A 27,648-nucleotide genomic window follows, 5' to 3' on the forward strand; every position below is an offset into this window, starting at 1 on the left:
AAGCAATTTAATTTTTGTGTATTTATTATATTTCAAACTCACTTAAGGGAACTTATGATAAATACTTTCACAAACTGAAGGGTTATCTTACATTACTCTTACTTTATCAGCTTTTGGTGTTGTAATTATATAAAGTTAAAATTGACATTTTAAAAACTGTTGTATTCCTCTTAAAATGTGACATCTTTAGATATAATAATATATTATTTGAGCAATTTAATAATCATATTCCGTTAGTTGGTTTCTGCTCTTTTTTCTATTTCCAGTATTTTCAAGCTACTTACTTATTATGATAGAATAAATTGTCTCTTTTTAGAATTTAGTAATACTTTCTCAGAATTGAGCAGCTGTTTTGTTTAGCCATAGACAATTTGCATTTTAGGAAGGACCAGGTTTTCCTACAAGTACTTAAGATGTGAAATGTGCTGGTTTATTGTTTATTTTCTTTAAACACAGGTAAGGATTAAGAATTAAACTGAATACAAATTTCAAATCAAATAAGGATTATTAGATATTCTAAGAACATGTTTATTGAAAAATTCCATTTAAAAATTCTATTTGATTACACCAGAATCAAAAATTATAGTGATTCTATAGCAAAATAGAAAAAAGATAAGACAAATAACAAAGTTTAGAGTATGATTACAACCATGAAAAATTTTTAAAGGCATAGGGGAGGAAAACCGAGAAAACTGTATATAGCTGATATTTTAGAGGTGGGAAAAATTTAGTTTATTCTTTTAAAATCAGTCACTTTTAAAGAAATGCTTTATCAGCAATCTGGTAGCTTTTAAATAAAAAATTTCATTTTACCTCTCAGGTAGCATGCTAGTTTTACAAAAGTTCATCAATATTTCTAATTTTCTTATCTTTCTTGGACATATGGAAAGATTACACTCCTCACTGCCTTGAAATTAGGTGTGACCATGTGACTTGCTTTAGCTAATAAGATGTGAGTGGAAGTGACATATTGATTTCTAAGGGCAGAGGGGATAAAGAATGAGTAAATGGGCCCTGGATGTGACATTATTTAAATATGCAGTAAAAAACTAACTGAAGACCCTTAAACTTAAAATTTGGTAGGATTTATGATTGAAAATCCATGAAAACAAAGATCAAATAAAAAGGTATCAAAATTATTGTATGAAGAGAGTATCTAAAAATGTTTGATCTTGGGGGGAGGGTATAGCTTAAGTGGTAGAGCACATGCCTAGCGTGCATGAGGTTCTGGGTTCAATCCCCAGTACCTCTTCTAAGAATAAATAAATGAATAAACCTAATTACCTCCCCCCACCAAAAAAACAAAAGCAAAACAAACAAACAAAAGTTTGGTCTTGATCTGATAAGGTGATTTCTGTATAAAAGAAATTCCAGAAAGCAAGAAGGAAAAGGATGAATTTAACATAATTGGCACTGAGATAGCTGGCTAAGATTTGAAATAAAATAAATTTCCATTTATGCTTCAGTCTGCAGATTAAAAAAATGAATCGAAAGGTTTAAATATAAAAACAAACTAAACTAATCAAAATTCATAAAATAATAAAAGTATTTGAAGAAGACGTAGGGGAGTTATTTTATCATTTTCACAAGATCTTATTTAATCAGTGCATCAAAACCAAAACCATTAAAAAAAAAAAGATTCAAACATTTGGATAGCCAAATAAACATCACTATAAATAAAGTTGAAAGACAATGAACTAAGAAAGATACTGAAACATAGAAAGCAAGTGGTGTATCCTAATATAAAGAACTCAGAGGGGTGGGGAAGGGTATATATCTCTCAGTGGTAGAGTGAGTGCTTAGCATGCATGAGGTCATGGGTTCGATCCCTAGTACCTCCAGTTAAAAAGAAAAAAAAAGAAACCTCATACAAATTGGTAAGAAGACCATTTCCTAATAATATAAAATTAGGCAAAGGGTTGGAGCAGACGGATGAGAAAGAGAGATGCAACTAGCCAATAAAAATATGAAAAGATAACCAAATAAGTAATCAAATTGGAACTGACATTGTACAACTTCTTACCAGCTTGAGCATGAGAGAATGCAGGCATTTTCACCCACTGTTGTTAAAAGTGTAAATTTGTACAGTCTTTCTGAATGGAAATTTGGCACCACATAAATGTACCTATTAGTGATTTTAATTTTAGTGATTTATTATGAAATAATAGGACAAGTAAGTAAAAATGAATGTGCTGCAGTGTTCATTGAAGTTTTTTATAGTACCAAACATAGTTCATAGATTAAGCAAATTATAAAATACTCAAATAGTAGCCATTCAAATGATAAAGATTTTTTTAATTAGAAAATTTTATTGAGATATACATGACATATAGCATTATATTAGTTTCGGTGTACAACACAGTGATTTGATATTTCTATAGGCTGTGAAATAATCTCCACAATACGTCTGATTAACATTCATCACCACATATAGCTACAATTCTTTTCTTGTAATGAGAACTTTTAAGATCTCTCTTACCAACTTTCAAATTTAAAAATACAGTATTATTAGCTGTGGTCACCATGTTGTACATTCATCCCAAGAATTTATTTTTAACTGGAGGTTTGTACCTTTTGGCTACCTTCACCCATTTTGTTCACCTTCATCCTTGACCTCTGGCAACCACCAGTCTGTTGTCTGTATCTGCGTTTTGTTTTGTTTTAGATTCTATGTAAAAGTGAGATCATCTGGTATTTATCTTTCTCTGACTAACTTACTTCACCTAGCATAACATCCTCAGGGTCCACCATGTTGTCTCAAATGGTAAGATTTCCTCCTTTTTATGGTTGAATATTATTCCATCGTCTGTATATATCACATTTTCTTTTTCCATTCATCTGCTGACGAACTCTTAACGTTGGTTCCATGTCTTGGCTATTGTGGATAATGCAGTGAATGTGGAGGTGCATCCATCTTTTTGAGTTAACGTTTTTGTTTCCTTCAGATAAATACCCAAAAGTGGAAATGCTGGATCATATGGTAGTTTTATTTTTAATTTTTTTGAGGACACTGCATGCTGTTTTGCATAGATGCTGTACCAATTTACATTTCCACCAACAGCACACAAGAGTTCCCTTCCTTCCCCATTCTTGCCAGCACTTATTTCTTGTCTTTTTGATAATAGCTCTTCTAACAGATAATATTTCATTGCAGTTTCGATTTGCATTTCCCTGATGGTTAGTGATGTTGAGCACCTTTTCATGTGCCTGTTGGCCATTTATGTGTTGTCCTGAAAAACATCTGTTCAGATCTTCTGCCTGTTCTTCATTTGGAATTTTTTTTTTTTTTTTGCTATTGAATTGTGTGAATTCTCTATGTGTTTTGGATATTAGCCCTTTATCAAATACTTGATTTGCAAATGTTTTCTCACATTGGGTAGGTTGCCTTTTCATTTTGTTGATTGTTTCTTCTGCTATGCAGAAGCTTTTTAATTTGATGTAGTCTCACTTGTTTATCTTTGCTTTTGTTACCTTTGCTTTTGGTGTCAAATCCCAAAAATCATCGCCAAGACTTACGTCAAGGAATTCACCACTTATGTGAGTCTTATGATTTCAATCTTATGTTCAAGTCTTTAATCCATTTTGAGTTAATTTTTGTATATGGTATAGGATAGTCTCTTACCACATTCATTTACACCCACCACACAACTTTCAGTATAGCTGGGAATAGCAATTTCTTTATGAGCAGGAACTGTAATTACTGGCTTCCACCATAAAACAAAAGCATCTCTGGCCCAGTTTCTACTACAAGGAACACCAGTCTCTCTCTTATCCCTATGCTAGCAATTATTGAAACTATTAGCTTATTTATACAACTAATGGCCCTAGCCATACAACTGATGGCTAGTATCACAGCTGGCCACCTATTAATTTACTTAATCAGAGGGGCAGTCCTGGCCCTAATAAGCATTAACCCTACCACAGCCTTCAATACGTTGGTTATTCGTTTTCTGCTCACTGCCCTTGAATTCGCAGTAGCCCTTATTCAGGCTTATGTGTTCACCCTGCTCGTAAGCCTCTGCATGTACACAGTAACACATAATGACCCACCAAGCCATGCATGCCTGTCATTAACCCCAGCCCCTGACCTCTTACAGCAGCCCTCTCAGCCCTTCTCATAACATCTGGTCTAGTCATATGATTCCATTTAAACTAAGCATTTTTATTATCCTTGAGCTTATTAACCAACATCTTCACAATATACCAATGATGATGAAACATTTTCAAGGCCATCATATACCAGTGGTTCAAAAAGAACTTTGATATGGAATAATCCTATTATTTCAGAGGTTCTCTTTTTTACTGGCTTCTTTGGAGCTTGTATCATTCAAGTCTTGCCCCTACATCTGAATTTAGGTGGTTGATAACCAATAGGCATTCACCCCCTAAATCCATTAGAAGTACCACTTCTCAAGACCTCTGTCTTACTGGCCTCTGGAGTATCTATTACCTGAGTTCAACACAGCTTGGTAGGAGGAAATCGTAAGCATATACTTCAAGCCCTTTTTATTACAATCTCTCTAGGAGTTTACACTACTATAAGCCTCCGAATATTAGGAGACACCTCTTAGCATCTCAGATGGAGTGTATAGATCAGCATTCTGAATGGCCACAGACTTCCGTGGTCTTCACAAGATCATTGGCTCTACTTTCCTAATCATCTGCTTCCTGTGCCAACTAAAGTTTCACTTTACATCTCACCATCGTTCTCGGTTTGAAGCGGCTGCCTGATACTGACACTTCATAGATGTAGTGTAACTATTCCCATACGTCTCCACTAGTGTTAGTACAGTTGACTTCCAATCAGCTAGTTTCAGTACAATTCAAAAAAGAATAAACCTTATGTTAGCATGAATATATTACTAGCCCCGTTACTTGTATTTATCGAATTCTGCCTTCCCCAGCTACAAACACGGAAAAATCAAGTGCTTAAAGATGCACATTTGACACTATAGGATCAGCATGCCTACCTTTTTCCACAAAGTTTTTCATTGTGGCTATGGTGTTTCTCCTCTTTGATCTAGAAATTGCCCTAGATCTTCTGCCTTACCCCGAGTATCCCAGACAATCTAATAACAATACCCATTATAGCACTAATCCTAATTTCACTGCTAGCAAAAAGATGAGCCTACAAGTGAACTCGAAAGGGGTTAGAGTGGACTAAATATGATAATCAGTTTAAATTAAAACAAATGATTTTGACTCATTAAATTATGATTAAATTTATAATTATCAAGTTCCTTTAGTCTACACGAATATTATTCTAGCATTTACAGTTTCCATTATGGGCTATTAATATATTGATCCCTCTTAATATCCTCCCTACTGTGTCTGAAAGAAATAATATCATTCTAATCATTCTGAATACTCATTTCACTCTAGCTCGCATAATCATCTTACTAGTTTTCACAACCTGTGAAGCTACACAAGACTGTCCCTGCTAGTAATAGTATCAAACACCTATGGCATTGATTGCACGCAAAATTTCAACCTTCTCCAATTTTAAAAATGATCATTCCAACTATAAATACCACAAACGTGATTACAAAAAACAATATAATTTGAATTAATAACACAACTTTCAGTTTACTAGTTAGTTTTACTAGCTTATTCCTTCTTAACCAATTTAATGACAAGTCTTAACTTTTCATCAGTCTTCTCTGACTCTGTCAGCACCTTTACGAACGCTTAACAGCATGATTCTTACCATTAATACTCGCAGCCAGACAGTTGCTCCGATCTAAAGAATCACTAGTGCAAAAGAATCCTACGTATCACTGTTTATGCTACGGGTACTCCTAATAACTTCCACAGCCACGGAATTGATTCTACTCTCCATCTTATTTGAAGCAAAACTAATCCCAACGTTAATTACTATTTCTCACTGAGGAAACCAAACAGAACTACTCAATGCAGAAATTTACTTTGTTTTACACTCTTGCAGGATCTCTTCGGCATCTAGTTGCTCTAGTATATATCCAAAATATTTTAGGTTCACTAAACTTTTATTAAAAAATCCAGTACTGAGCCCAAACAGTCTAACTCTTGTTCCAGTATTGTCATATGATTAGCATGCATCATAGCTTCTACTTATAGTAAAACAGCCCCTCTGTAAGTGACACCTCTGCCAGAGGGCGTGCAGAATCCCTCGCTGCCGGGCTGGAAGTTCTTGCAGCCCTGCTGCTCAAACTTGGCTGCGGTATACCACGAATCACAGTAATCCTAGACCTTAAACTATATAGTGTATCCATCCCTTACATTATCCTTATGAGAAATAATTATAAGTAGCTCAGTCTGTTTGCATCAGACTTAAAATCAGTCTTCACACACCCCTCCATTAGCCACATGGCACTTGTCATCAGAGCTGTCCTCATCCAAACACTTTGAAGGTTTTGCAGGGGCTATCACCTTAATACTGCCCATGGATTCAACACCATTTATAGGGTTTTGCCTGGCAAAATGACATCTTTTCATGTGCTTCTGGACCATTTGTCTGTCTCTTCTGGAGAAGGGCCTATTCAAGTCCTTTGTCTATTTTAATAATTGGCTTATTTGTCTTTTGGTTGATAAGTTGTGAAAGTTCTCGATATATTGTGGATAACAGACTCTTATCAGACATACAATGTGCAGCTATTTCCTTGCATTCTGTGGGCTGTCTTTCTACTTTCTAGATAGTGTCTTTCAATGTCCAAAAGTTTTTAATTTTGAGAAATTCCAATTTATCTATTTTTTCTTTCATTGCTTGTGCTTTGGTGTCAGATCTAAGAAACCATTGCTAAATCCAAGGTCATGAAGATTTATCCCCGTGTTTTCTTCTATAGTTTGTACAGTCATCTGTTGGTATCCGTGGAGGAATGGTTCCAAGACCACTCTGTGGATACCAAAATCTGCAGATGGTCAAGTCCCTTATATAAAATGGCATAGTATTTGCATATATCCTATACACATATTCCTGTGTATTTTAAATTATCTGTAGACTACTTAGTACCTAATACAATGTGAATGCTATGTAAATAGTTGCCAGCAAGGCAAATTCAAGTTTTTCATTTTAGAAACTTCTAGAATTTGAGGGGTAAATATTTTTGATCCACAGTTGGTTGAATTTGTGGATGTAGAACCCACAAGGTTTGGAGGGCTGACTAAGTAAGCCTTTTACCTATTTTGAGTTAATTTTTATATGTAGTGTGAGGTAAGAGTCCGATTTCATCCCTCTGTACATAGCCAGTTGCCTAGCACCATCTGTTGAAAAGATCATCCTTTCCTCAATTTAATGTTGTCCTTCCATGTCAAAAGTCAGTTGACTATAGATGGATGTGTTTTTTTTCTCCACTCTCCAATCAGTTCCATTGATCTATATGTATATCTTTATACCAGTATCATAATGTTTTATTCACTATTGCTTTGTACTAAGATGTGAAGTTAGGAAGAGTGAAAGTCCAACTTTGATTTTTTTTTCCTAGACCATTTTGGTTTCTTGGGGTCCCTTGAAATTTCATGTGAATGTTAGGATAAGCTTGTGTATTTCTTCCCAGAAGCCTCTGGGAATTTTCATAGGAATCACTTGAATTTATAGATCATATTATGTGCCACTGACATCTTAAATCTTTCCATCACCACGGAATGTGTTCACATTATTTAGATTTTCTTTCAGCCTTACTTTATCATTTTCAGGGTATAAATCTTGCACCTTGATTAAATCGATTCCTATATATTCTGTTAGTGTTAACATTATTTAAAATGATACTGTCTTCTTAAATTCCTTTTGAGATTATTCATTGCTAGTATATTACAAATAAATGGATTTTTGTGTATTATATTTTGTCCTTTCACTTTGCTGAATTAGTTGACTAGCTCAAATAATTTTGTGTTGATTCTTTGGGAAGTTATATATATAAGATGCTGTCATCTGTGTCTGTGAATAGACATGGTTTTACTTTCTCCTTTTATATGTGGATGCCTTTCATGTCTTTCCTCATTGCTCTGGTAGAATATCATAACAATGGTGAAAGCCAGCATCCTGGCCGTGTTCCTGAATTCAGGGGTAAACCGTTCAGTCCTCAACGTTGAGCATGATGTTTGCTGTGTATTTTGTCTAATGCTTTGTATCATATTGAGCAAATCTCCTTTTCCTCATACTTTCTAGAGTGTTTATATGATGAAATTGCACTGGTGTTTGTTGAAAGCTTTTTCTGCATCAGGTTATATGATCATGCAATAATTGTCATGTATTACATTGCTTGGTTTTAACTTGATAATTGATTACATTGCTTGATTTACTATGTTAACAACCTGGAATTTCTGGTGTAGAGACACTTGCTTATGATGCATAATCTTTTTAATATGCTGTTGGTTTCCTATTGCTATTATGTTGTGAAGGACTCATATCTGTATTTAGAAGGAATGTTGATCTGTGGTTTTCTTTTTATGATGTCTTTGTATGGTTTGTTTAAATTGGGGTTGGCATTAGTGGTTTAGAGGGCTAGGGCTGGGGGTTGTATGCAAGCTGACCCTGGGCTGGGTTAAGGTTAGAATTTTTTATTATGGTATAGGGTTTATAATTTATGGTTTACATTTTGATTATGGTTAATGGTTATGGTTGAAGACTTACGGATATGGTTTCCAGTTATGGTATATTCTTTCTGGTTATTTTCTGATTTCAGTTTCTGGTTACAATTTATGGCTTATGGTTCTGATTTTAATTTCTGGTTATGGTTTGGTTTATGGTTTATGATTATAGCTATATGGTTATATGATATACAATTTTATGGCTTTTTGGTTAATTTAGAGTTTATAGTACAGGTAAGGGTAAGGTACGGACTGGGGTTTGGGTTTAGGTTAGGATTTTTCTTGGTAAACCTAGCTAAAGCATTGTTAATTTTATCTTATCAAAAAGGCAGCTCTTAGTTTTATTGATCTTTTCTATTATCTTCTGAGTCTCAATTTCATTTATTCCCTCTCTGATCTTTGTTATTTCCTTCCTTCTACTAATTTTGGGCTTCATTTGTTCTTTTTCTAGTTTCTTGAGGTATAAAATTAGATTGTTTATCTGAGATATTTCTTGTTTCTTGATGTAGTCATTTATCTGTGAAATTCTGTCTTACAACTAACTGCTTTTGCCTTATCCTGTAGGTTTTGATGTGTTGTATTTCCATTTTTGTTTGTCTCAAGATTTTTTTTTATTTCTCTTTTGATTTTTTTTTTTTACCCATTGGATGTTTAGTAGTATGTTGTTTAATCTCTACTTATTTGTGAACTTTCTGGATTTTTCTTGTAATTGATTTCTAGTTTCATACCATTGTGGTCAGAGAGATGCCTGATAGAATTTCAGTTTTCTTAAATTTATTGAGATTCGTTTTGTGACCTAACATATGATCTATCCTGAAGAATGTTCCCTGAGCACTCAAGAAGTATGTGTATTCTGTTGCTTTTGGATGGAATGTTCTGTATATGTCTGTTAAGTCTATCTTGTCTAATGTGCTATTTAAGGCCCGTGTTTCCTTATTGGTTCTGCCTAGGTGATCTAGCCATTATTGTATTGCTTTCTATTTCTCCCTTTATGTCTGTTAATATTTGTTGTATATATTAGTTGCTTCTATGTTAAGTGTATAAATATTTACAAATGTTATATTCTTTTATTGGATTGACTCCTTTGTCATTATGTAATGACCTTCTTTGTCTTTTACTACCATCTTTGTCTTAAAGTTTAATTTTTCTGATTAAAGTATAGCTGCCCCAGGTTTCTTTTGGTTTCTGTTTGCACAGAATATTTCTTTTCATCCTTTCACTGTCAGTCTGTTTGTGTCTTTAAAGTGAGTCTTTTCTAGGCAGCACATTGCTGGGTTTTGTGTTTTATCCATTGAACCACTCTATGTCTTTTGACAGTATTTAGCCCATTTACATTTGAGGTAATTATTGTTAAGTATGTACTGACTGCTATTGTGGTAGTTGTTTTCTGGTGGTTTTTTAATTCTTCTGTTCCTTTTCTTGTTGTCTTTCTATGTGATTTTGATGATTTTCTTTATGGTATGCTTAGATTATTTTATCTTTTGTTTATTTACAATAGGTTTTTGATTTGTGGTTACCATGAAACTTACATAAATCAACTTATTTATAACAATCTATTTTAAGTTAATAACAACTTAAGTTTGAACATATTCTAAAGCTATACATTTTTACTCCCCCCACCACATTTTATTTTTTTTAATTTTTGTTTTAACTGAAGTATAGTCGATTTACAATGTGTTAGTTTCTGGCATATAGCTTAGTAATTCAATTACATGTATATACATTCCTTTTCATATTCTTTTTCATTATTGTCTCTTACAAGATATTGAATATTATTCTCTATGCTATGCACTAGGACCTTATTGTTTATTTTATATATAGTGGTTAATGTCTGCAAACCTCAGACTCCCAATTTATCCCTCCCCACCTCTTTCCCCCCATTTTGTTTTCAATGTCACAATTTACATATTTTTATCTTGTGTATTTCTTAACAAATTATTATAGTTGTATTTATTTTTACTACTTTTTCTTTTAGTGTTCATGCTAGCTTTATAAGTGATTAACCTACCATTTTTACAACATTAATCTGAATTTTACTATATATTTTTCTTTACCAGTGAGATTTATACTTTGACATGTTTTCCTGTAATTAATTAGCACCCTTTCATTTCAGCGTAAAGAATCCCCTTTAACATTTCTTGTAAGGCCAGTCTAGTGATGGGGAGCTCCTTTAGCTTTTGCTTGTCTGGAAAACTCTTTTCTTTAGTTCTGAATGACAGCTTTGCTGGATAGAGCATTTGTGTTTTGTTTTGTTTTTCTTTAAGGATGTTGTATGTATTATGTCATTCTCTTCTGGCCTGCAAATTTTCTGCTGAAAAATATGCTTATAGTTTTATGGGAGTTCCTTTGTATGTAACATGTTGTTTTTCTCTTAGCTGCTTTTAAGATTCTTCCTTGTTTTTAACTTTTGACACTTGAATTATATGTCTTGGTGTGAGCATCTTTGAATTTACCTTTTTTGGAACTCTCTGGACTTCTGGATCTGGATGTCTGTTTCTTCCCCAGGTTGGCAAGTTTTCATCCATTATTTCTTCAAATAAATTTTCTGCCTCCTTCTCTCTCTTCTCCTTCTGGGACCCCTATAATGTAAATATTGGTGTTGTTCCATACGTCTCTTAAGCTGTCTTCACTTTTTCTCACTCTTTTTTCTTTTGCTTGGGTGAGTTCTGCTGCTCTGTCTGCAAGTTCTCCAATCCTTTTTTTCTGCTTCATCAAGTCTGCTGCTGAACCTCTCTGTTGTATTTTTCAATTCAGTTACTGTATTCTTCAGCTCTGTGCCTTCTATTTGGTGCTTTCTTATATCTTCTCTTTGTTGAAATTCTCAATGTGTTCCTTCAGAAAGGAATCAATTTCTTTTCCCAGGCTCAGTGAGCGTATTTAGGACCATTATTCTGAGATCTTTATCAGGTGAATTATTCATCTCTGTTTCATTAAGGTCTTTTTCCAAAGTTTTGCCTTGTTTTTTTGTTTGGGATACATTCCTCTGTTTCTTCACTTTCCTTGACTCTTTGTATTCATTAGATAAATCAGTCACCTCTTCCAGTATTGAAGGAGTGGCCTCCTGTAGGAGATGAAATTTATCCTTCAAGGTTGCCCTAGCTCTTGGTTGTGTCTCAATTCTTTGTGATTGTCCAAGTGTCTACTATATTTTCAGTGCCTCCCAGCGGTTGAGGGTGTTCCAAGACCTGTCAGTGTCCCAAAAGGGAGGCGCTCACTCAGGACCTGGGTTCAGGCTGATTGGAAGCCAGACCTTCAAGCAACAGCTTTTAAAGTATGCAGATACACATCTTTCAGGGGAAGACTGGGAGGTAGTCTTCTGGGAGTTTCTGCTGCCTCTGAGCTGAGCCCTGAGGTGACAGCCAGTTTAAAACTGTTTGTTACTTTGCTCCTATCCTGTTGAATTCATGAATACAAGCCCTTCTAGCCACCAGAACCAGGCCATCAAGGGCCATTCCCTGGGCAGCAAACATAAAAACCAGGGTACCAGACACATGTATAAGCTTCTCCTGGGAATACTGGTGAGCAAGAGCACAGCAGAGGGAGACTACAGAGGTAGTGCCTGCCTTCTGCGGGCTCTGGGGAGGATACATTGGGCCCCTAGGCGCGTGTCCAGTTAGAAGCCTGCCTCTCAGGCCACAGCTCTGAAGGTAAAGCTTCGTTCAGAGAAGCACTGAGCTCCTGGGTCTGTTGCCTCTCTGCTGTGCCCTGGGAGTGGTAGCCAGTTAACTCTTTCTTCATTTGTTTCAGTCCTATGGGACCTGTGGACATGCACCCTGCTGGCCACCAGAGCTAGGCGATCTAGAGGTGTCTCTTGGGCACAAGCTTCCTTGTGGGACGTACTGGTGATCTGGAGCAAAGCAGAAGGAGAGCACAAAGAATCGTGCCTGCTGGCCTCCGTTGTCGGAGACTAATTCAGTAGGTCCCGAGATGTGTGTTAGATGCCTGCCCCTCAGGCCTGTGCTTTAAGATGAGCAAATAAGCCTCTTTCACAGAAAGTCGTGTTGCTTTTCAGTTGGATGCCTCTGCACTGGGCCTCCGGGGGGGGGGGGGTGAATCCACACACAGGGGCCCTTTAAGAATTGCTTCTCAGTTCATATAGCCTGGTGGGCCTGGTGGACTCAAGCCCGATGGGCTTTCGAAGCTAGATGTTTGGGGAGCTAGTTTCTCAGGTGCACGTCTTAAGAGCTGAGGTGCCCGGCGTGGGGTTCGAACCCTTGTTCCTCAGGTAGAAGCTCGTGTTTGTGAGTTCCCTGCTGATTGTGGGTTGTGGAGGGGGGTGGCTTCATGGTGCGATTGCGGCCTCTCCTGCACGCTTCAGTGTGGGCTTCTTCTCATTCTGCCAATGTGTAGGAGTCACTCAGCCAGTTTGGGGTTTTTTTTCAGAGAACTGTTGTGTATGCAGCTGTAGATTCAGTGTGTCCGTGGGAGGAGATGGCTTCCGGATCCTCCTACGTTGCCATCTTGGACTAGAACCTAAATGCTTCTATATGGAAAAGTACCTAGGATGTATTGTTAAGGTATTTTTCCAAGATACAAAACTGTATTTGCAGCAGGGTTTTGTTTTTGTGAGGGAAAAAAATACCTATTTGTGAAATCGTAGAAAACTCTGGCAGCCTATTTAGCCAAATGGTGGCTACCTTGGTGGTGGGGGAGAGCGTATGAAAAAGGTAGGACGGTGGTAAAGTACCGGTGATTTTTTAAGTTCTCTTTACAGTTCTGTATTATTTGAGTTTCCAGTAAATAAGTACAGAACACACATTACTTTCCTAATAGAATATGAAACGGTTTATTTCCTTTTTTGGTTTTAAAGGGGGAAAGTTCATGATAAGCCTCAGTGACACTCCACCTGCTCTGTTGTCGTCATGAAATCCCCTTCCTCCCATCAGCTCATCCACTTTGCCTGACATCCACATGTCTCTTAAGACTTACCTCTGTCGATGGAAATTCAGTTAACCATCAAGAAGAGAAAGGAGAATTTTATGTGAGCTAAACTGAGAATTATAACCCAGGAGTTAGGCTCTCAGAAGCTCTGAGAACTGTTCCACCTGTTAGAAGTTGAAGGCACAGCCATATACGTCTTCTAGACAAAGGGTCATCCATCAAAATGACACAGTGACATTTTGCATAAAGTTCACCAAAGATACACAACCCAGGGAAGCACGTACAAAGTGAGCAGTAAATCACCGTGACCTCTTACAGAGTCGAGAAAGAACGCTGGTCTCCTAAGCAGTTACATCGCCGACATCAGAAGAAAGGAAAAAAAACATTGACCTTTGTGGCAGGCGTCCCACCTTGGCAGAGGTCTGGTTAAGGAGTACCGCAGATGTGCACTGTACGTTAGGGACGGCCCGGTACTGGCAGGGAGTATGTTATGCTTACATTTTCTTGTCCTGCTTTAAAATATAAATTTTATTCCGTCGCTTTAAATTTTACCTCCACAAAATTCTCCCCTTTTCTTCAGGCTAAATTAGATGTGTCTCTACTGTGTCCTTATCATCCTGTTTAATTATTAGATTCTTAAACACCAAAGTATGATCTTGAGGACAAGACTATCTTGATAGGTTTTATTTATATTTACAGTAGGCCCAGGGCCTGGTACATGTCAGGGGCTCAGTAAATGTTTATTGAATGAATGAATGAGTAAGTGAATGCATGGGTGGTGAAGTGACTGAAAGTAAGTCCTGACTTGAGTGATCTGTTGTGAATGACCTGTGCTGGAACAGTCACCCGTATCAAATAATTCAACTTGTACCCACATGAAAATTACTCTGTGTTTTAGAGACATTTAAGACTCAGTTATACGTGGCTGTGCTGGGAACCATTTCTGCTACTTTTAGGGAATCTACAAGCTTGTCACTAGGGAGTCCTGGGACCGTCTCCCCAGCAGTTATGACCCCTGGGGTGACCTGGCCTGGGGGGTGGTGGTGGTAGGAAGGCTTCACTTCCCACACCACAACGGCCTCAGGAGAAGCGTGCCCCTTGCAGTCCAGCCAAAACTAAGTGTGAATTTGAAGCAGTATTTATGGATGGTGGTGAGGTTTGTGTTCCTTTACAATCACAGCAGTATAGGGACTCGCATAACCCTAAATGTCATCCATAACACTGTTTTCTTGGTGTGGCAAAATATACTTTGAATTTTTAAAATTAGCCTATAAATTTATGAAATTTAACTTGCATGTGTAAGTGTACATGTGTTTGTGTGAGTATATGTAAATTAGGGACTACCTGTAAGATCAGTAGGCAAACTTAACTATGTTTTGTCTTTAGAGGAAGAGATTTTTTAATTTTTAAGCTTGTTTTTAGGATAAGCTGCTTATTTTTATAATTTTATGTTGATATATTTTAATATAAATATTACATTTCTCATATCTTTTTAGTAAATTTGGAGGCTGATTGCAAGGCAAATATTAGTATAATCATACAGAAGTTATGGCCCAAAATACCTGAATTATGCTTGGTATGTGATATGATTTCAAGCAACAAGTATTTAGGACTTTGTTAGCTTAAAAACTAAGTCTCTTATTCCTAAGAAAACTAAAAATAGAGTTACCATATGATCCAACAATTCTACTCCTGGGCATTTATCCAGAGAAAACTCTAAAGATATGCACCCCAGTGTTCATAGCAGCACTGTTTACAATAGCCACGATCTGGAAGCAACCTAAAGGTCCATCAACAGATAATTAGATAAAGAAGATATGGTGTGTATGTGTGTGTGTACATATGTGTGTATATACACGTGTGTGTGTGTATATATATATAATGGATTAGCCATAAGAACAATGAAATAATGCCATTTGCAGCAACATGGGTGGACTTTGAGATTATCATAGTAAGTGAAGTAAAGTCAGAGAAAGACAAATATATGATATCACTTACGTGTGGAATCTAAAAAAATTACACGAAGGAACTTATTTACGAAACAGAAATAGACACACGGATATAGAAAACAAACCTTGTACCAAAGGGGAAAAGGTGGGAAGAGATAAATTAGGAGTTATGTCTTCCTTTTTCATGAGTCTATTAAGAATTTTGCCACTAGAGGGCTCTTAATACCATATTTTAGTTAATTTAAATGTGTAGTAATAATAATATGATAAGTTTTAGGTATTGGTTAATACTGTCTTCCCAATTGATACATCTTGCAAAATTTTTAGAAAAGCCTAGTTTAAGTGTAGCACAATTATGAGAAGTGTTGCTTTTTAAAAATGATAGTGATCTTCAGAAATATTTTAGTGATTTAAGGGGCATGCATGATAGTATATGGGCCTTTGAATGTTTTAAATTTCAAGTTAAAAATAGCCTTTGTTGAATGAAATAATGCCATTTGCAGCGATGTGGATGGACCTAGAGATTATCATGCTAAGTGAAGTAAGTCAGAGGAAAACAAATATATGATATCACTTATATGTGAAATCTAAAAAAATGATATAGATGAACTTTACAAAACAGAAATAGACTCACAGACAAAGGAAGCAACTTTATGGTTATCAAAGGGGGAAGTGGGAGGGATAAATTAGGAATTTAGGATTAATAGATACACGTAACTATATAAAACAGATAAACAACAAAGACCTACTGTATAGCACAGGGAACTATATTCAATATCTTGTAATAAACTATGGTGGAAAAGAATCTAAAAAAGAATATGTATATCTATATATATCTATATATAGATATATATATGTGTATGTAACTGAACCACTTCCCTGCATACCTGAAACACTATATCAACTATACTTCAATAAAAAAAATTTTTAATTAAATAGACAAAAAAGTCTTTAGGATACTCTAAACAGATACCAGATTTAACAAAAACGTGAGTATATCTGTACTATATATATTTAATATAAATATGAGTATGTATAGTATATAAAACATGTATATGAAATATAAAATGTACTAAGTACCTTCTGTAAGGAATTCATCATGTTCATTGTTTTTAAATGGGCTGACAGTCTTGTGGAGGAGAAGTGCAGCGGTTCCTGTACATTCTGATATGTGCAATGACAGAGATTAGGCATGAGAGTTAAGAGATCAGAATGACTCCTCTCCTAAAAAAAAAAAAGAAAAGAAAGAAAGAAAAAAACCAGAGTGAAGAGGTTGGAAGTCTTCTCTAAGGAGGTAACATTTGAGCTAAATCTTTTGATAGGCATGGAGGAGTTTAGTTGGAAAAGAAAGGAAATTATTCTGGTCAGAAGTAAAAGTGTAGAGACATGGAGTAAATAGCCTTAGAGATTTGGGGACTTCTCAGCATCATGATGGATAAATGTAAAATCTGCGAGAACAGCCAATGTGAAAAACCTAGCATTACCATTCAGCAGCCTTCAGCTTCGCACAGATTGACTGCGGCACCCGATTTCCACGGTCATACCCGCTGCCTCGTTCTTGTTTCTGTACTCATTCAGCAAGTATTTATTGAATGCCTACCTATATGTCCTAGGCACTGTTCTGGCCCTCAGGGGACAGTGGTGAAGGACAAATGAGATTCCTGCTCTCATTATTTACTTGCAAGTCAGGAGAAACCAACAATAAATAAGAAAAGGCCGGAAACTAGCAGATATTAATAAATGCTATGCGCAGAATTAAACAGGACGGTGTGGTAGGGAGTGACTGGTGCTAACTAGATTGGGTGGTTAGGGAGGGCTTGTATGATGAGTTATTATTTAAGCTGAGACCCAAATGACCAGAAGGAATCAGCTATGTAATGACTAGGGTGAAAATATTCCGGTCTAAGGGAACGATCACCGCAAAGGTCACAAGACAGGAGTGAGGACCAGGAGGACGGCCAGTGGTCTGACGTATAGCGGGCAAGGAGGAAAGCGGTACGTGATGACGTCAGAGAGGAAAGCAGAAGCCAGGTGAAGCAGGGCTGTGCAGGCCAGAGGAAGAAGCTAAGATTTTATTGTAAGTGCAGCAGGTAACCATTAGAGGGCTGTAAGTAGGAGAGTGGTGTGATCTATGGCCTCGAAAGGTTATTCTGGCCGCTGTGTAGAGAGGGAGTTGTGAGGGGCCAGAGCAGAAGCATGGGATGGCGTTACATAGTACTGGGGAGGCATGAGAGTTCATGGTGGATTGGACGACAGGGTAGTAAGGGACATGGAAAGGTCGATATGTTTTGAAGGTCAAGTAAACAAATCCTGCTGAGTTTTGATTTTTGGGAAACTGAGCAGATGGTGGTGTAGTTTACTGAGATGTGTAGGAATGGGCTGAATTGGTCGAGAGTGACAGTGGAACCAGGGGGGTTTGGGGGAACATGGTAAGTTTGGGATGCACAAGTGGAAATATCAAGTAGGCAAATGTGAACCTGGAGTTCCGAGGAAAGTCAGACCCAGCCACCATGTCCGTGTGTAGACTGGGCGCTTTGCTTCCAGAGTTGAGCATCACTGGCATTGATTTGGGATTCACTGCCGTATAGATGGTATTAAAGCCACAGGAATGAATGAGACTTCAGCAGACTCAGGATAGTCATTCTGATCTTTTATCCAAAAGGAAGCATATGATGCTATATTTTTAAAATTCATCTTTAATTCCTTATCAAGAGCCAGTTCCAACAATTTATTCTGAAGCTCTAGTTAAATTATCTTTTGATGATGAAAAAGTTGGATTTCAGGTCAATGAACCTCCTTTGTATAGATTTTCTCTTGCTGGACAATAAAATTTGAGACATCCTATCACATGTGTACAGTATTCAGCACTGACATTTTGCAGATGTGTAATACCAAGATCACCTGTTTCATTGATAATTGTTGATACCAGTCTCCTGTGTACTTTTCAAATACTTTCATGATTTTTGTGGCTTTTGATTGGTCTAGTTATGTTTTCACTTTTAAATCTTTTATCCATCTGGAATTTATTCTAGTGTAAAGTAGGGAGAATCTAAATTTATTTTATTTCAAGTCTTAGCCAGCTGACTCCAAACACCATATAAACCTTGGCTTTTCCTATTGATCTGAAATGCCATGTGCTAATGTCCCAAGTGGATCCTGAGGTCTATTTCTGGGATTCTAGTCTGTTTCCATGATCTTATTCATGACCCAGGTTATATTTTTATATCAAATTCAAATGACATATATATTAAAAGAATTTCCACATTACAGCATCTGCACATTTTTCAAGTTGCAATGAAAAATACTTTGCTACTGTTCCATGAAGTTCTTCCATGTTACAAGGCAATTCCTTAATCTATTGAACCAAGGTGTCCTTGAAAAGTTATACTATAGCTACCTTCTCCGCTTCATATTGTTAACATTTTGTCAACATTTCCGGATAAACAGTTTTTAGAAAATACTATATTTTGTAGATTTATTGTAAATCTATAAATTTAGTGCAATTCAAATAAAAATTCCAGCTGGTGATTGTTGAGACTTGGCAAAACACTATTAAAGTTTATCTCGAGGAAAAAAAAATTCGTGGAAAACAGCAAATTTTGTAAAATGATTATGATGAAAGAGGACTTTTCATTACCAGATATAAACATGAGGATAATATTAAAGAAAGAAGTATTTTTTTCACCCTCATTGCCAATGAACACAAGGAGCTTTGGAATGTATAAAACTATGAAGAATTATAGTATCTGTAAGTGTGGCTTGGAGTTTAATTTTTGTGCAGGAGTATGTTCTAATGATATAGCTGCTGTGACAGGAAGACATTCTAGAATAGTTGTCAAGATTAATAGGGAGCTTGTGCTAGAATGTGCATTGACCCATTGCTTACTTCCGCAAGAAGTATAACTTCAAAACAGAGTCATTTGAGCTAAAGAATAACGTAAAATTGTAAAAATTGTGAGTCATGTAAAGGCAGTGTGTTAAATACAGGATTATTCTATTATGTGGTAATGCGGAAGCTGGTAAATTTCTGTTGTTCATACTGAAGTATGTGGTTATCAAGGGAAAAGTTCTCTTGAGAAGGCCTAAATTCTTAGTTCCCTCCCAGGTTAGAAAACCAGTTTGATCTAAATGCAAAAGAATTCTCGACTTTTTGAAGATGTGAATTGGAAAGCCTGATTCATTTGGTTTGATACCTTTGGTATCATTGTTGAGGAAAATCCTTCCTGTAAGGAAGAAATGCAACTGGCTTTTAATGACAGCTATAGCATATCAAAGGCTACCTAGATGTCCCCTGGGCACCTCAAAATCAACAGATCCACCATCAAATTCACTACTTTCCCCCCAAACCTATTCTTCCTTTTCTTTTCTTAGTAATTTTTAGCACCATCCACCTTACTGCCTAAGCCAGGCATCTGAAAATCTGTCTTTGCCTGACTCTTGCCTTTCTTCTATATCCAGTCACCACCCAAGTTACGTTGATTTACTTCCGTATCATCTCTCATATATGCTCCTTCCAATGGCCCTGGTTGCTTCTATCTTGAATTAGGCCCTAATCCTCTTACCGTGGACTTGTTACTCTTCACTGACCAACCCGTCCATCAGCTGACCACCAGAGTACTCTTTCCAAACGCAGATTTCTTCCTGGGAGTTTCCTAGGGCGTTGTCTTTTACCCTTAGGAGAAATTCTAGTCTTCCAGTGGCACCCAAAGCTCTCCACAAGCCTCTCTCCAGCTTCCAACCTGTACACCCCCCTACCATGTCTCAAGCAACCATATGTGATGGTGTGGGGTGCTTGAAACCCTCTGTTTTGCTTCATACCTTTCTGCCTTCACCCACACTTGGAATTCCCTGCCACCATTCTTTGGAAGACCTAAGTATCTTTCAAGATTTAGTTCAGACTTCACCACCTTTGGGTAGCATTTCCCATCTTCTCCACCCACAGAATATTTTCCCTGCAGAATGGACTGTCCTTCCCTTGTATCCCTGTTGTAGACCCCTTACTTTTCACTACAGCACCCACAAACTCTATTACAGCTCTTTGTTTACCTGCTTCCCTAGTAGACTAGCAGCCCCTTAAGTCGAGGACTCTCTTTCTTTGTTTCTTTTTTAATTCCTAATATCTAATGTTATCTGTACAATTTAGGCACTGACAAATTCTTTGAATGAGTTAATAAGTAAAAAGTTTCAGAGACCTGATGGAAAGCGTTGGCAGAGAATGCAATAATGTTGAAACTGGTCCAGAGGAGGTTACAGGGCAATGCAGTGATGAGAGTAAGGCAAAAGATAACTTACTAAGGGGTACTTGACTTTGTATGGTGGATGAGGATGAGAGGCATGGTGGGCCTGGCTGACTTGAAGCTTCTGGCTAGAATTCTGCTATAAGATTCCTCTATTGCTCTAGAAAAGTACAGGTGGTACTTGAGGCCAAATGAAGTTTGCTGGATATAATCCAGTTTGCAAATATTAGCACATGCATACCAATTTTTTATAACAGCACTGCATTTATCTAGTGCTTTACAGTGTACAAAATTCTTTACTTTAATTATTTTATTTGACCCTTAGACCAGTTATCTCTCCAAGCTTCAGTTCCCATTTTTATAAAACGAAGATAATAGCTGTGTCTTAGGATTGTTTACATGATATGTTTGGCACGCAGCCATGTACCAAATAGGTTCTTAGGTCAGGAATTTGAGGCTCATGTTGGTTAAGTGACTTGCTCAAGGTCGCAAAGGTAAGTTAATGGCAGATTTGGATATAAATTCTGTGTCTTATCTCCTCTTTGTATAGTGGTCTTTTTTCTACACCAGGCTGTAAGGAGATACTGTCTTCTACATTACTTGGTGCATGGCATCTTTAATTTCCTTTAGAAGCTTACCCAAAAGCAGGCTTTGGAATTACTCATATTAGAGAGCTTATTGCCAAAATCAAGCAAAATCTGAAACTTGGCTAAAACCAACATGCAAATATAAATAATGTTTTTATGGCTTGAAATGCTTCCTCACCTCTCTGTTTTATACGTGGGGGTTTTCAGTGGAGAATCTGAGCAGGCTAGTTCCTGCCTTCGTGAAGTTCGGTGGAGGTGTGCTCTCGTTTACAATAATGCTTAGAATACCGGTTTCGAGTCCAGTTTTAGGCCAGAACAAGTGTCAGTCTGGGGCCCTGGAAGTGAGGTAGCAGAAACCTGAAGTGGGATCTGAAACAGAAAGAGTGAATCTGGGCTGAGTAGCCACTGACCGTCACACCCATCTGTCCTTGTCTGTCCAGGAAGAACCTGAAGCCACAAAATGTGACCTGGAGATGAAATTATTAAGTGAAACAGTTTCAGCAGGTACTTTTCTAAATTACATTTTTAGAATTGAACTTTATTGGGATTTTCTGCTTGTAAAAGAAATGTAGGGGCATTGTAAAAAAACAAAACAAAGCAAAACAACTCAGATGCTGCAGAAGTATATTTAAAGTGAAACTTCTTCCTAATCCCTCTTCGGAGATAACCAGTGTTAGCAGTTGTGTTTTTTGTTGTTGTTGTTTTTTGTTTTTAATATGGGCACTCTCTGTCTGTCTCTCTCTCTCTCTTTTGACTTTAAAACCATGGGATTACATCATACAAATGTTTTTGTCGAAATTACTTTTTTCACCTAACAATATTTGTTATTGTACATACATACATGAAACACAATACATATTCTCCTTAAATGAATAGTATTCAACATTATTCTAAGTCAGAGCACATGGGTAACCTTACTTTTTAAAGTGTCTGTGTAATGCCATCTAATAATGGAACATTATTTAAATCCTTATTAGTAGACAATAAGGTCACTTACAATTTTTTTGTTATCACAAGCAATGTTGCCTTGAACATTCACAAGCACACATACACAAAAAGAAATTTCTCAACACTTTTGTAATAAGTCTTATTCTGGCAAATAGCAATTGCATACAGTTTTAAAATGTCAAAATGATAGTGAAGTCTAACTTGTAAATCTTTTAATTTGAGATTTATGTATAGCTTTTCCATTAACTTCATTGTTACGCTACTTTCCCAGTACCTTTTACGGAATCTGCTTTCTAATGTATTTTTTAGCAAAATTTTTTATAACAGGCTTCTTGTCTACTTCACTTTTTCCAACATACTTTTGTGTCAGCAGTCAACTAGGTTTGTATCTTTGTAATTTTTCTGTAATTCCTGTGAGGTAATTTTCCTGTTAGAAATATGATACTATAGTCAATGCATAAACCTCTGTCAGGTAACACCAAGGTTTTCTGCATGGTGACCCCCGAATAATGCGTATCATAAACAGTCTAAGTTTGGACACAGTATTCTTTCTTTTCAGGTAAATCGATTACTAATTAGATACATCTGAAAATTACGTAAGGTCTGCATTTTATTGAAGGTACACAGGGAAAAGGGGCAGTTATTTACCTGGAATTTTCTTTGGATATTTCCATTTACTTTCAGCGCCTAGTCTCCGTGGGTTAAATTCAGTGCCATCTTGGTGCGCTTCCTTTGATGGAAGAGGAAAATTGTAATGAGAAACAGTAAGACTAACAGATCCTGAGTTTTTACTATATGTCTGACACCAGTTCTAAACTCTTTTCCTATATTAAATCACAGTGCCCCCAAGTTCTAGAGGATAGATACTACTATTACATCCATTTTTCTGGAGGAAAGCACTCAGACTAGAGATGTTAATTAGCATGTCTTGATAAGGTCACACAGCTAGTTAAGCGTGGAACCTGTAAGTGGCCTGATCTCCTTTCCTTATCTATCACACTCTATTGAAAGAATTTTGGTAAAAGTTGAGAACGGTGATGTGTGACATCAGAGATCCCCTGATTGTGCACTGAGAATTCTGGGACAATAGAATTTCCCCTTAGAACTTCTCAACACAAGAGATTATCCAATCCGGTGTCTTCTCTTTCATCTTCCATCCCTGTATTTCTATGAGCTGGGCCTATTTTTTGCTGGAAAAAAGTTAGCTTTTATTTCATACATGGACCAAAATTTATTATTTTTTTTTTACCATTTTACTTTCTTTCAGATTTTTAGCCCCAAAATGTCCAATTTTTAAAAATTCATTTGGTGGTTATCAAATTTTGTGTTAAACCATTTTTGATCTTTTATAATGTAAGATAGCAGGGTCTGCCAGCCCAAAATGTGCCACTTTGGCAGAAGTGTTTTGAGCTGAAAACAATTTAAAAGATGCAGATGCAAGAAAAGGTCCCTCCCCTCCTCCTCTTTGCCTAAAAGCAGGATAGAAATTTTCAAAAGTATTCTTCCTCCCCTCTGTACCAGGAGGGGCAAAGGTTAATTCTCAGAGACAACTTGAGACCCTGTCAGCCTGGAGGGGGCGCCACATAGCCGACTTTACTAACTGCTTTCCTTTGGCCTGTTATTTTCCACAAATTTATTGTTCTTTGTAGACAATGCTATATAAACCAGAGTTCTAAACCACCTCTTTGAGTTACTAATTTTTCCCAGGGTATCTCCCATGTATACGTGAGGTGTACATGTTAATAAACTTCTATTTGTTTTTCCCTTGTTTATCTGTCTTTTATTACAGGTGTCTCAGCCAAGAACTCAGAAGCTAGTGGGAAAATTATTTTTCCACCCCTACAATAAACTGCATTTTTGAAGGTTTTGTTTTAATAGTAACACATACTTATTGTATACAAATTCCTAGAATGTTAGTATATGAACTATAAATGGAGCCCTCCCCTGCACCTGCCATTATGCATACATGTTCCCACTTCCAAGGTTAGCTTTGTGAACAGTTCTGAATTAACCACATTTTGAAAAATTTTTGTAGCTAAATGAAAGCTTCCTTTACCACTGTTAGAATTTTTTTTTTATCTCCCTACTAAGAAAATACAGAAATGTTATGATCTATTTAGGAACTGAGTTAATCTGATTAATTTCAGCCCAGATGTTGCTGTTAGAGAATGCTTCTGAAAAGCCATATTCCTTTGAAGACCCTGAGGTTGATTTATACCAATTCACAACTCTGGGTGGAGTGTACCACTTGGATATTTTGGAGCTTCCCCCTCAGTGTAAACCAGTGAAGGGCTGGATGATTGTGGAAGTAGGTTGATTCTTGAATCAAAATTTATGAATAATTTCTCACTTTTACTTTATCTCAAATGATCTAATATCTGATGAACTCTAACCCTATTAAGCAAGCACAAAGGAAAAAATGTAATTTTAAACTGTCTTGGATTTATAAATTTGACTCAGATACTAAAGGAGGAATCTGAAATGTTACGAATTTTGAAACTAGAATTCATACATTTTAACTTAATTGTAAATCTACAGCACTGTGTTTATATTGTGCCAGTTTGGCCTTAATAATGATATTCTGTTTCAGAGGCTGGCGAACTTTTTCTATTAAGGGCCACGTGGTAAATATTTTCAACTTCGCAGTCCACACACCAGCACTGCTGCAACTCCTCAACTCTGCCATCGTAACACTAAAGCAGCCGTGTGTAAATGAATGGGCGTGGCTGTGTTCCAATTTAACTTTACTTACAACACTGGTGATGGGCTGAATTTTCCAGGGACCATAGTTTGTGGATTCTGGTCTAAATCAGTGATTCCCAGTATGTTGTCCCTTAGCCAGAAGCGTCAGCATCTTTTGGCATCATCTGGGAATTTGCTAGGAATGCAAATTCATGGGCCCCATCTCAGTCACTCTGGAGGTGAGGCTCAGCCATCTATGTTTTAGCAAAACACACCCTAAAGTTTGAGAACCACTGGTCTGGATCCTTAATATACAGAGTGTGGTCCATGAGCCGGCAGCATCAGCACCACCTGGGAACGTGTTAGAAACACGTAATTCGGGGCTTCATCTCAGAGATACTGAATCTTCATTTTAACAGGACTTTCAGGAGATTCATACACACATTCAAGCTTGAGAAGCACTGATCCAAGTGATGCCAGTGCTGCTGGTGCTCAAATACCAGTAAGGATACTGATGGTAGCAGTTGTTCATCATGTTTCAAGGAGTTCCTCATCCCTCTTTCAATAAGTAGCAACACTTGCACTAGTACTGACTTGGTTTAACTTCTGGTGGCCTGTGTCCCAGATATACCCGGTTACGTTGTCGTGGACCCTCCCTTCCTTCCTTCCTTCCTTCCTTCCTTCTTTCCTTCTTCTCCTGCCCTTCTTTTCTTTCTCCCTCCCCTCTCCCAGCCCCCTCCCACTCCCATCTCTCGGCTCTAACACATCAGGTACATAGATTGCCAGGTACTGGTCACCACAACCCCACCTGTTAAGGGTTTTCATGCACTCTTGTATTAGAGCAGTATTTCTTAATTTTTATTTTTTTCCCCATTTTCACCCCTCTCAGGAGCCTTTATAGACATTTTTTCCCTAACAACATCCCCTGTGAAATACTGTCCACAGATACACTGTCTATCTATTGTGTGTGTTATATGTACTTTTGTGTTTTATACCTGAAAGAGTAGTTTTTTCATAACCCCTCAAACTAATTTTCACCCTCTTAAGGATAATATTGCTGTTCCTTTCCTCTTCTGTTTTTTCCCTCAATCATTATCTTTAATTTCATTGTGACATTTTGTTAGTCAGTCTGTACTTAAATGTGACCAAACTGCGGTGCTTATTAAAAATAACTATACAGCTCATTGAGCAATATTTACATCTTTAGCTATTACTAGTCAGTTTCTAACTTGGTGTTATTTTGGTCATTTTCAAAAGATACTCAAAGAAGGATTACAGAAATACGTGTATCCTCCAGAAACTACAGAAGACTTTGAAATGGAAAATGCTTTCCCACCCATAGAGGTCATGCTTAAGGTTCATGAGAATGTCATCTTTTTTGAGGCTCCTATGGTTGCAAGGTGGGATGCTGAAGGTACAGTAATGCCTTAACCAGCTTTGATAATTATGTCACGAAAAGAGGTGTGGTAATACAGATCCTTACGTCAAAACAAGAAGTGCAGTGTGTAAACAGAGTTTCACACTGGCATATTTCTGTGCCAAATCTAGGGTCTTTGCTTTGTTTGCTCTTGATGGAAATGAATAGGGATTGGAGTTTAAAAATTTACTGAGTTTTATAACTATTAGTTCCTATATTAGTTAATTTTATCTGCCATATTCTCTGAACCGTTACTTGATGGTTATATAATTGTGTTTTAAGAAAGAAGGAAATGCACAAAAATACCAAGATAGCATAGCAAATCAAATAAAAAACAACAAATGAAAAGCCTGCTCTCTCTTGCAATGGCCAAATAATTCAGATTGGGGGGATTAAAATTTGATTATTTTAATGTTAATAACTTATAAGTTGCAAATCTTACTGCAGCCAAGTCCTGGGGAAGGGGAGTGGGCAGATGGGAAACCTGAGAAAGAGGAAAACTAGCCACTGTATGCCTCTTTATAACTCTGACTGTGGAACCATGAAATTATTGCCGATTCCAAATGTTAAGTAAATATCAATAAAGTCAGAAGTACTAACAGAAATGCAAGCTAACGATTCACGAGTCACTAACAAACGGCTTATTTTGGGTTGACTGGCTAAACTCTGAAAGGCCTTGTGAATCAAGCTGTGCAGTTCTGAGGCTCTTAGGTGGAAGCTATGTAGCTTTGTCTTTAATGTGAATTATCTTACATCCTGTTTATTCGTGAAAGGGTTTACACACCGGGTGATAGGGTGGAACAGATAAGACCACCAAGGCACAGAGCTATTACTTAATCTATTTAGTTATGGGGGCAGAGAATTTAGAGAATATTTTGTGCTTTAAACTTTTTTTATGATTGCTACAATACTCCACATTTTTGCTTTTATAGACATAGCCACAGATATTATTTATTTTAGAAACAATTTATGTATTAAAACAGTATGTTTCTATCAATACGTTAAACTACAAAATATATCAAAATGAGCATTAGGTAATTTCTTCCTTTCACATTGCTTTAGAGGTTTCACTTTTCCATTCCATTAATGGTAAGGTTCTTAAATATTTATTTATCACATTAAAATTTATTCACACTGAAAGGAAAAAAAAAAAGAAAAAAGGACATTAATGAACTCATCTACAAAAGAAACAAGACTTCCAGACATAGTAAACAATCTTACAGGTACCGAGGAAAGTGGGTGGGAAGGGATAAATTCAAGGGTTTGAGATTTGCAAATGTTAACCACTGTATATAAAAAGAGATTAAAAAACAGATTTCTTCTGTATAGCACAGGGAACCATATTCAATATCTTGTAATAATGTTTAATGAAAAAGAATATG

At 36.8% G+C, this 27,648-nt stretch overlaps 1 protein-coding gene, 2 long non-coding RNA genes and 1 pseudogene across 15 annotated transcripts in view; 2 read left to right on the forward strand and 2 right to left on the reverse strand.

Moving 5' to 3' along the window:
- LOC140691298 (uncharacterized) overlaps positions 1–23,186 on the reverse strand; it is a 30,951-nt gene extending 7,765 nt beyond the window's left edge. Inside the window, exons 1-3 of the long non-coding RNA XR_012066900.1 lie at positions 22,816–23,186; positions 21,398–21,588; positions 16,476–16,619 (exon numbers count right to left, since the gene is read on the reverse strand). This is a non-coding gene — a long non-coding RNA (uncharacterized lncRNA). The remainder of the gene's footprint in view (positions 1–16,475; positions 16,620–21,397; positions 21,589–22,815) is intronic.
- Positions 1–27,648, forward strand: part of DNAI7 (dynein axonemal intermediate chain 7) — a 58,431-nt gene that overhangs the window by 24,034 nt on the left and 6,749 nt on the right. For 11 of the 13 annotated variants that reach the window (XM_072954588.1, XM_072954598.1, XM_072954591.1 and 8 more), the window contains 3 exons: positions 21,660–21,723; positions 24,315–24,475; positions 26,107–26,263. The exons of 1 other annotated variant lie outside the window; for it this stretch is intronic. In XM_072954588.1, coding sequence (XP_072810689.1) covers positions 21,660–21,723; positions 24,315–24,475; positions 26,107–26,263 — 382 coding nt within the window. The remainder of the gene's footprint in view (positions 1–21,659; positions 21,724–24,314; positions 24,476–26,106; positions 26,264–27,648) is intronic. One more of the 13 variants, XM_072954590.1, reaches the window with a different exon arrangement.
- On the forward strand, positions 4,042–4,854 carry LOC140691237 (cytochrome c oxidase subunit 3-like; annotated as a pseudogene).
- LOC140691299 (uncharacterized) lies at positions 13,328–15,219 on the reverse strand. Its single transcript, XR_012066901.1, has 2 exons — positions 15,116–15,219; positions 13,328–13,958 (listed from the first exon to the last, which is right to left on the reverse strand). It is a non-coding gene; the product is annotated as an uncharacterized lncRNA (long non-coding RNA).

This window comes from Vicugna pacos, chromosome 34 (genome assembly GCF_048564905.1).
Source record: "Vicugna pacos chromosome 34, VicPac4, whole genome shotgun sequence".
In the NCBI taxonomy this organism is placed as follows: Eukaryota; Metazoa; Chordata; class Mammalia; order Artiodactyla; family Camelidae; genus Vicugna; species Vicugna pacos.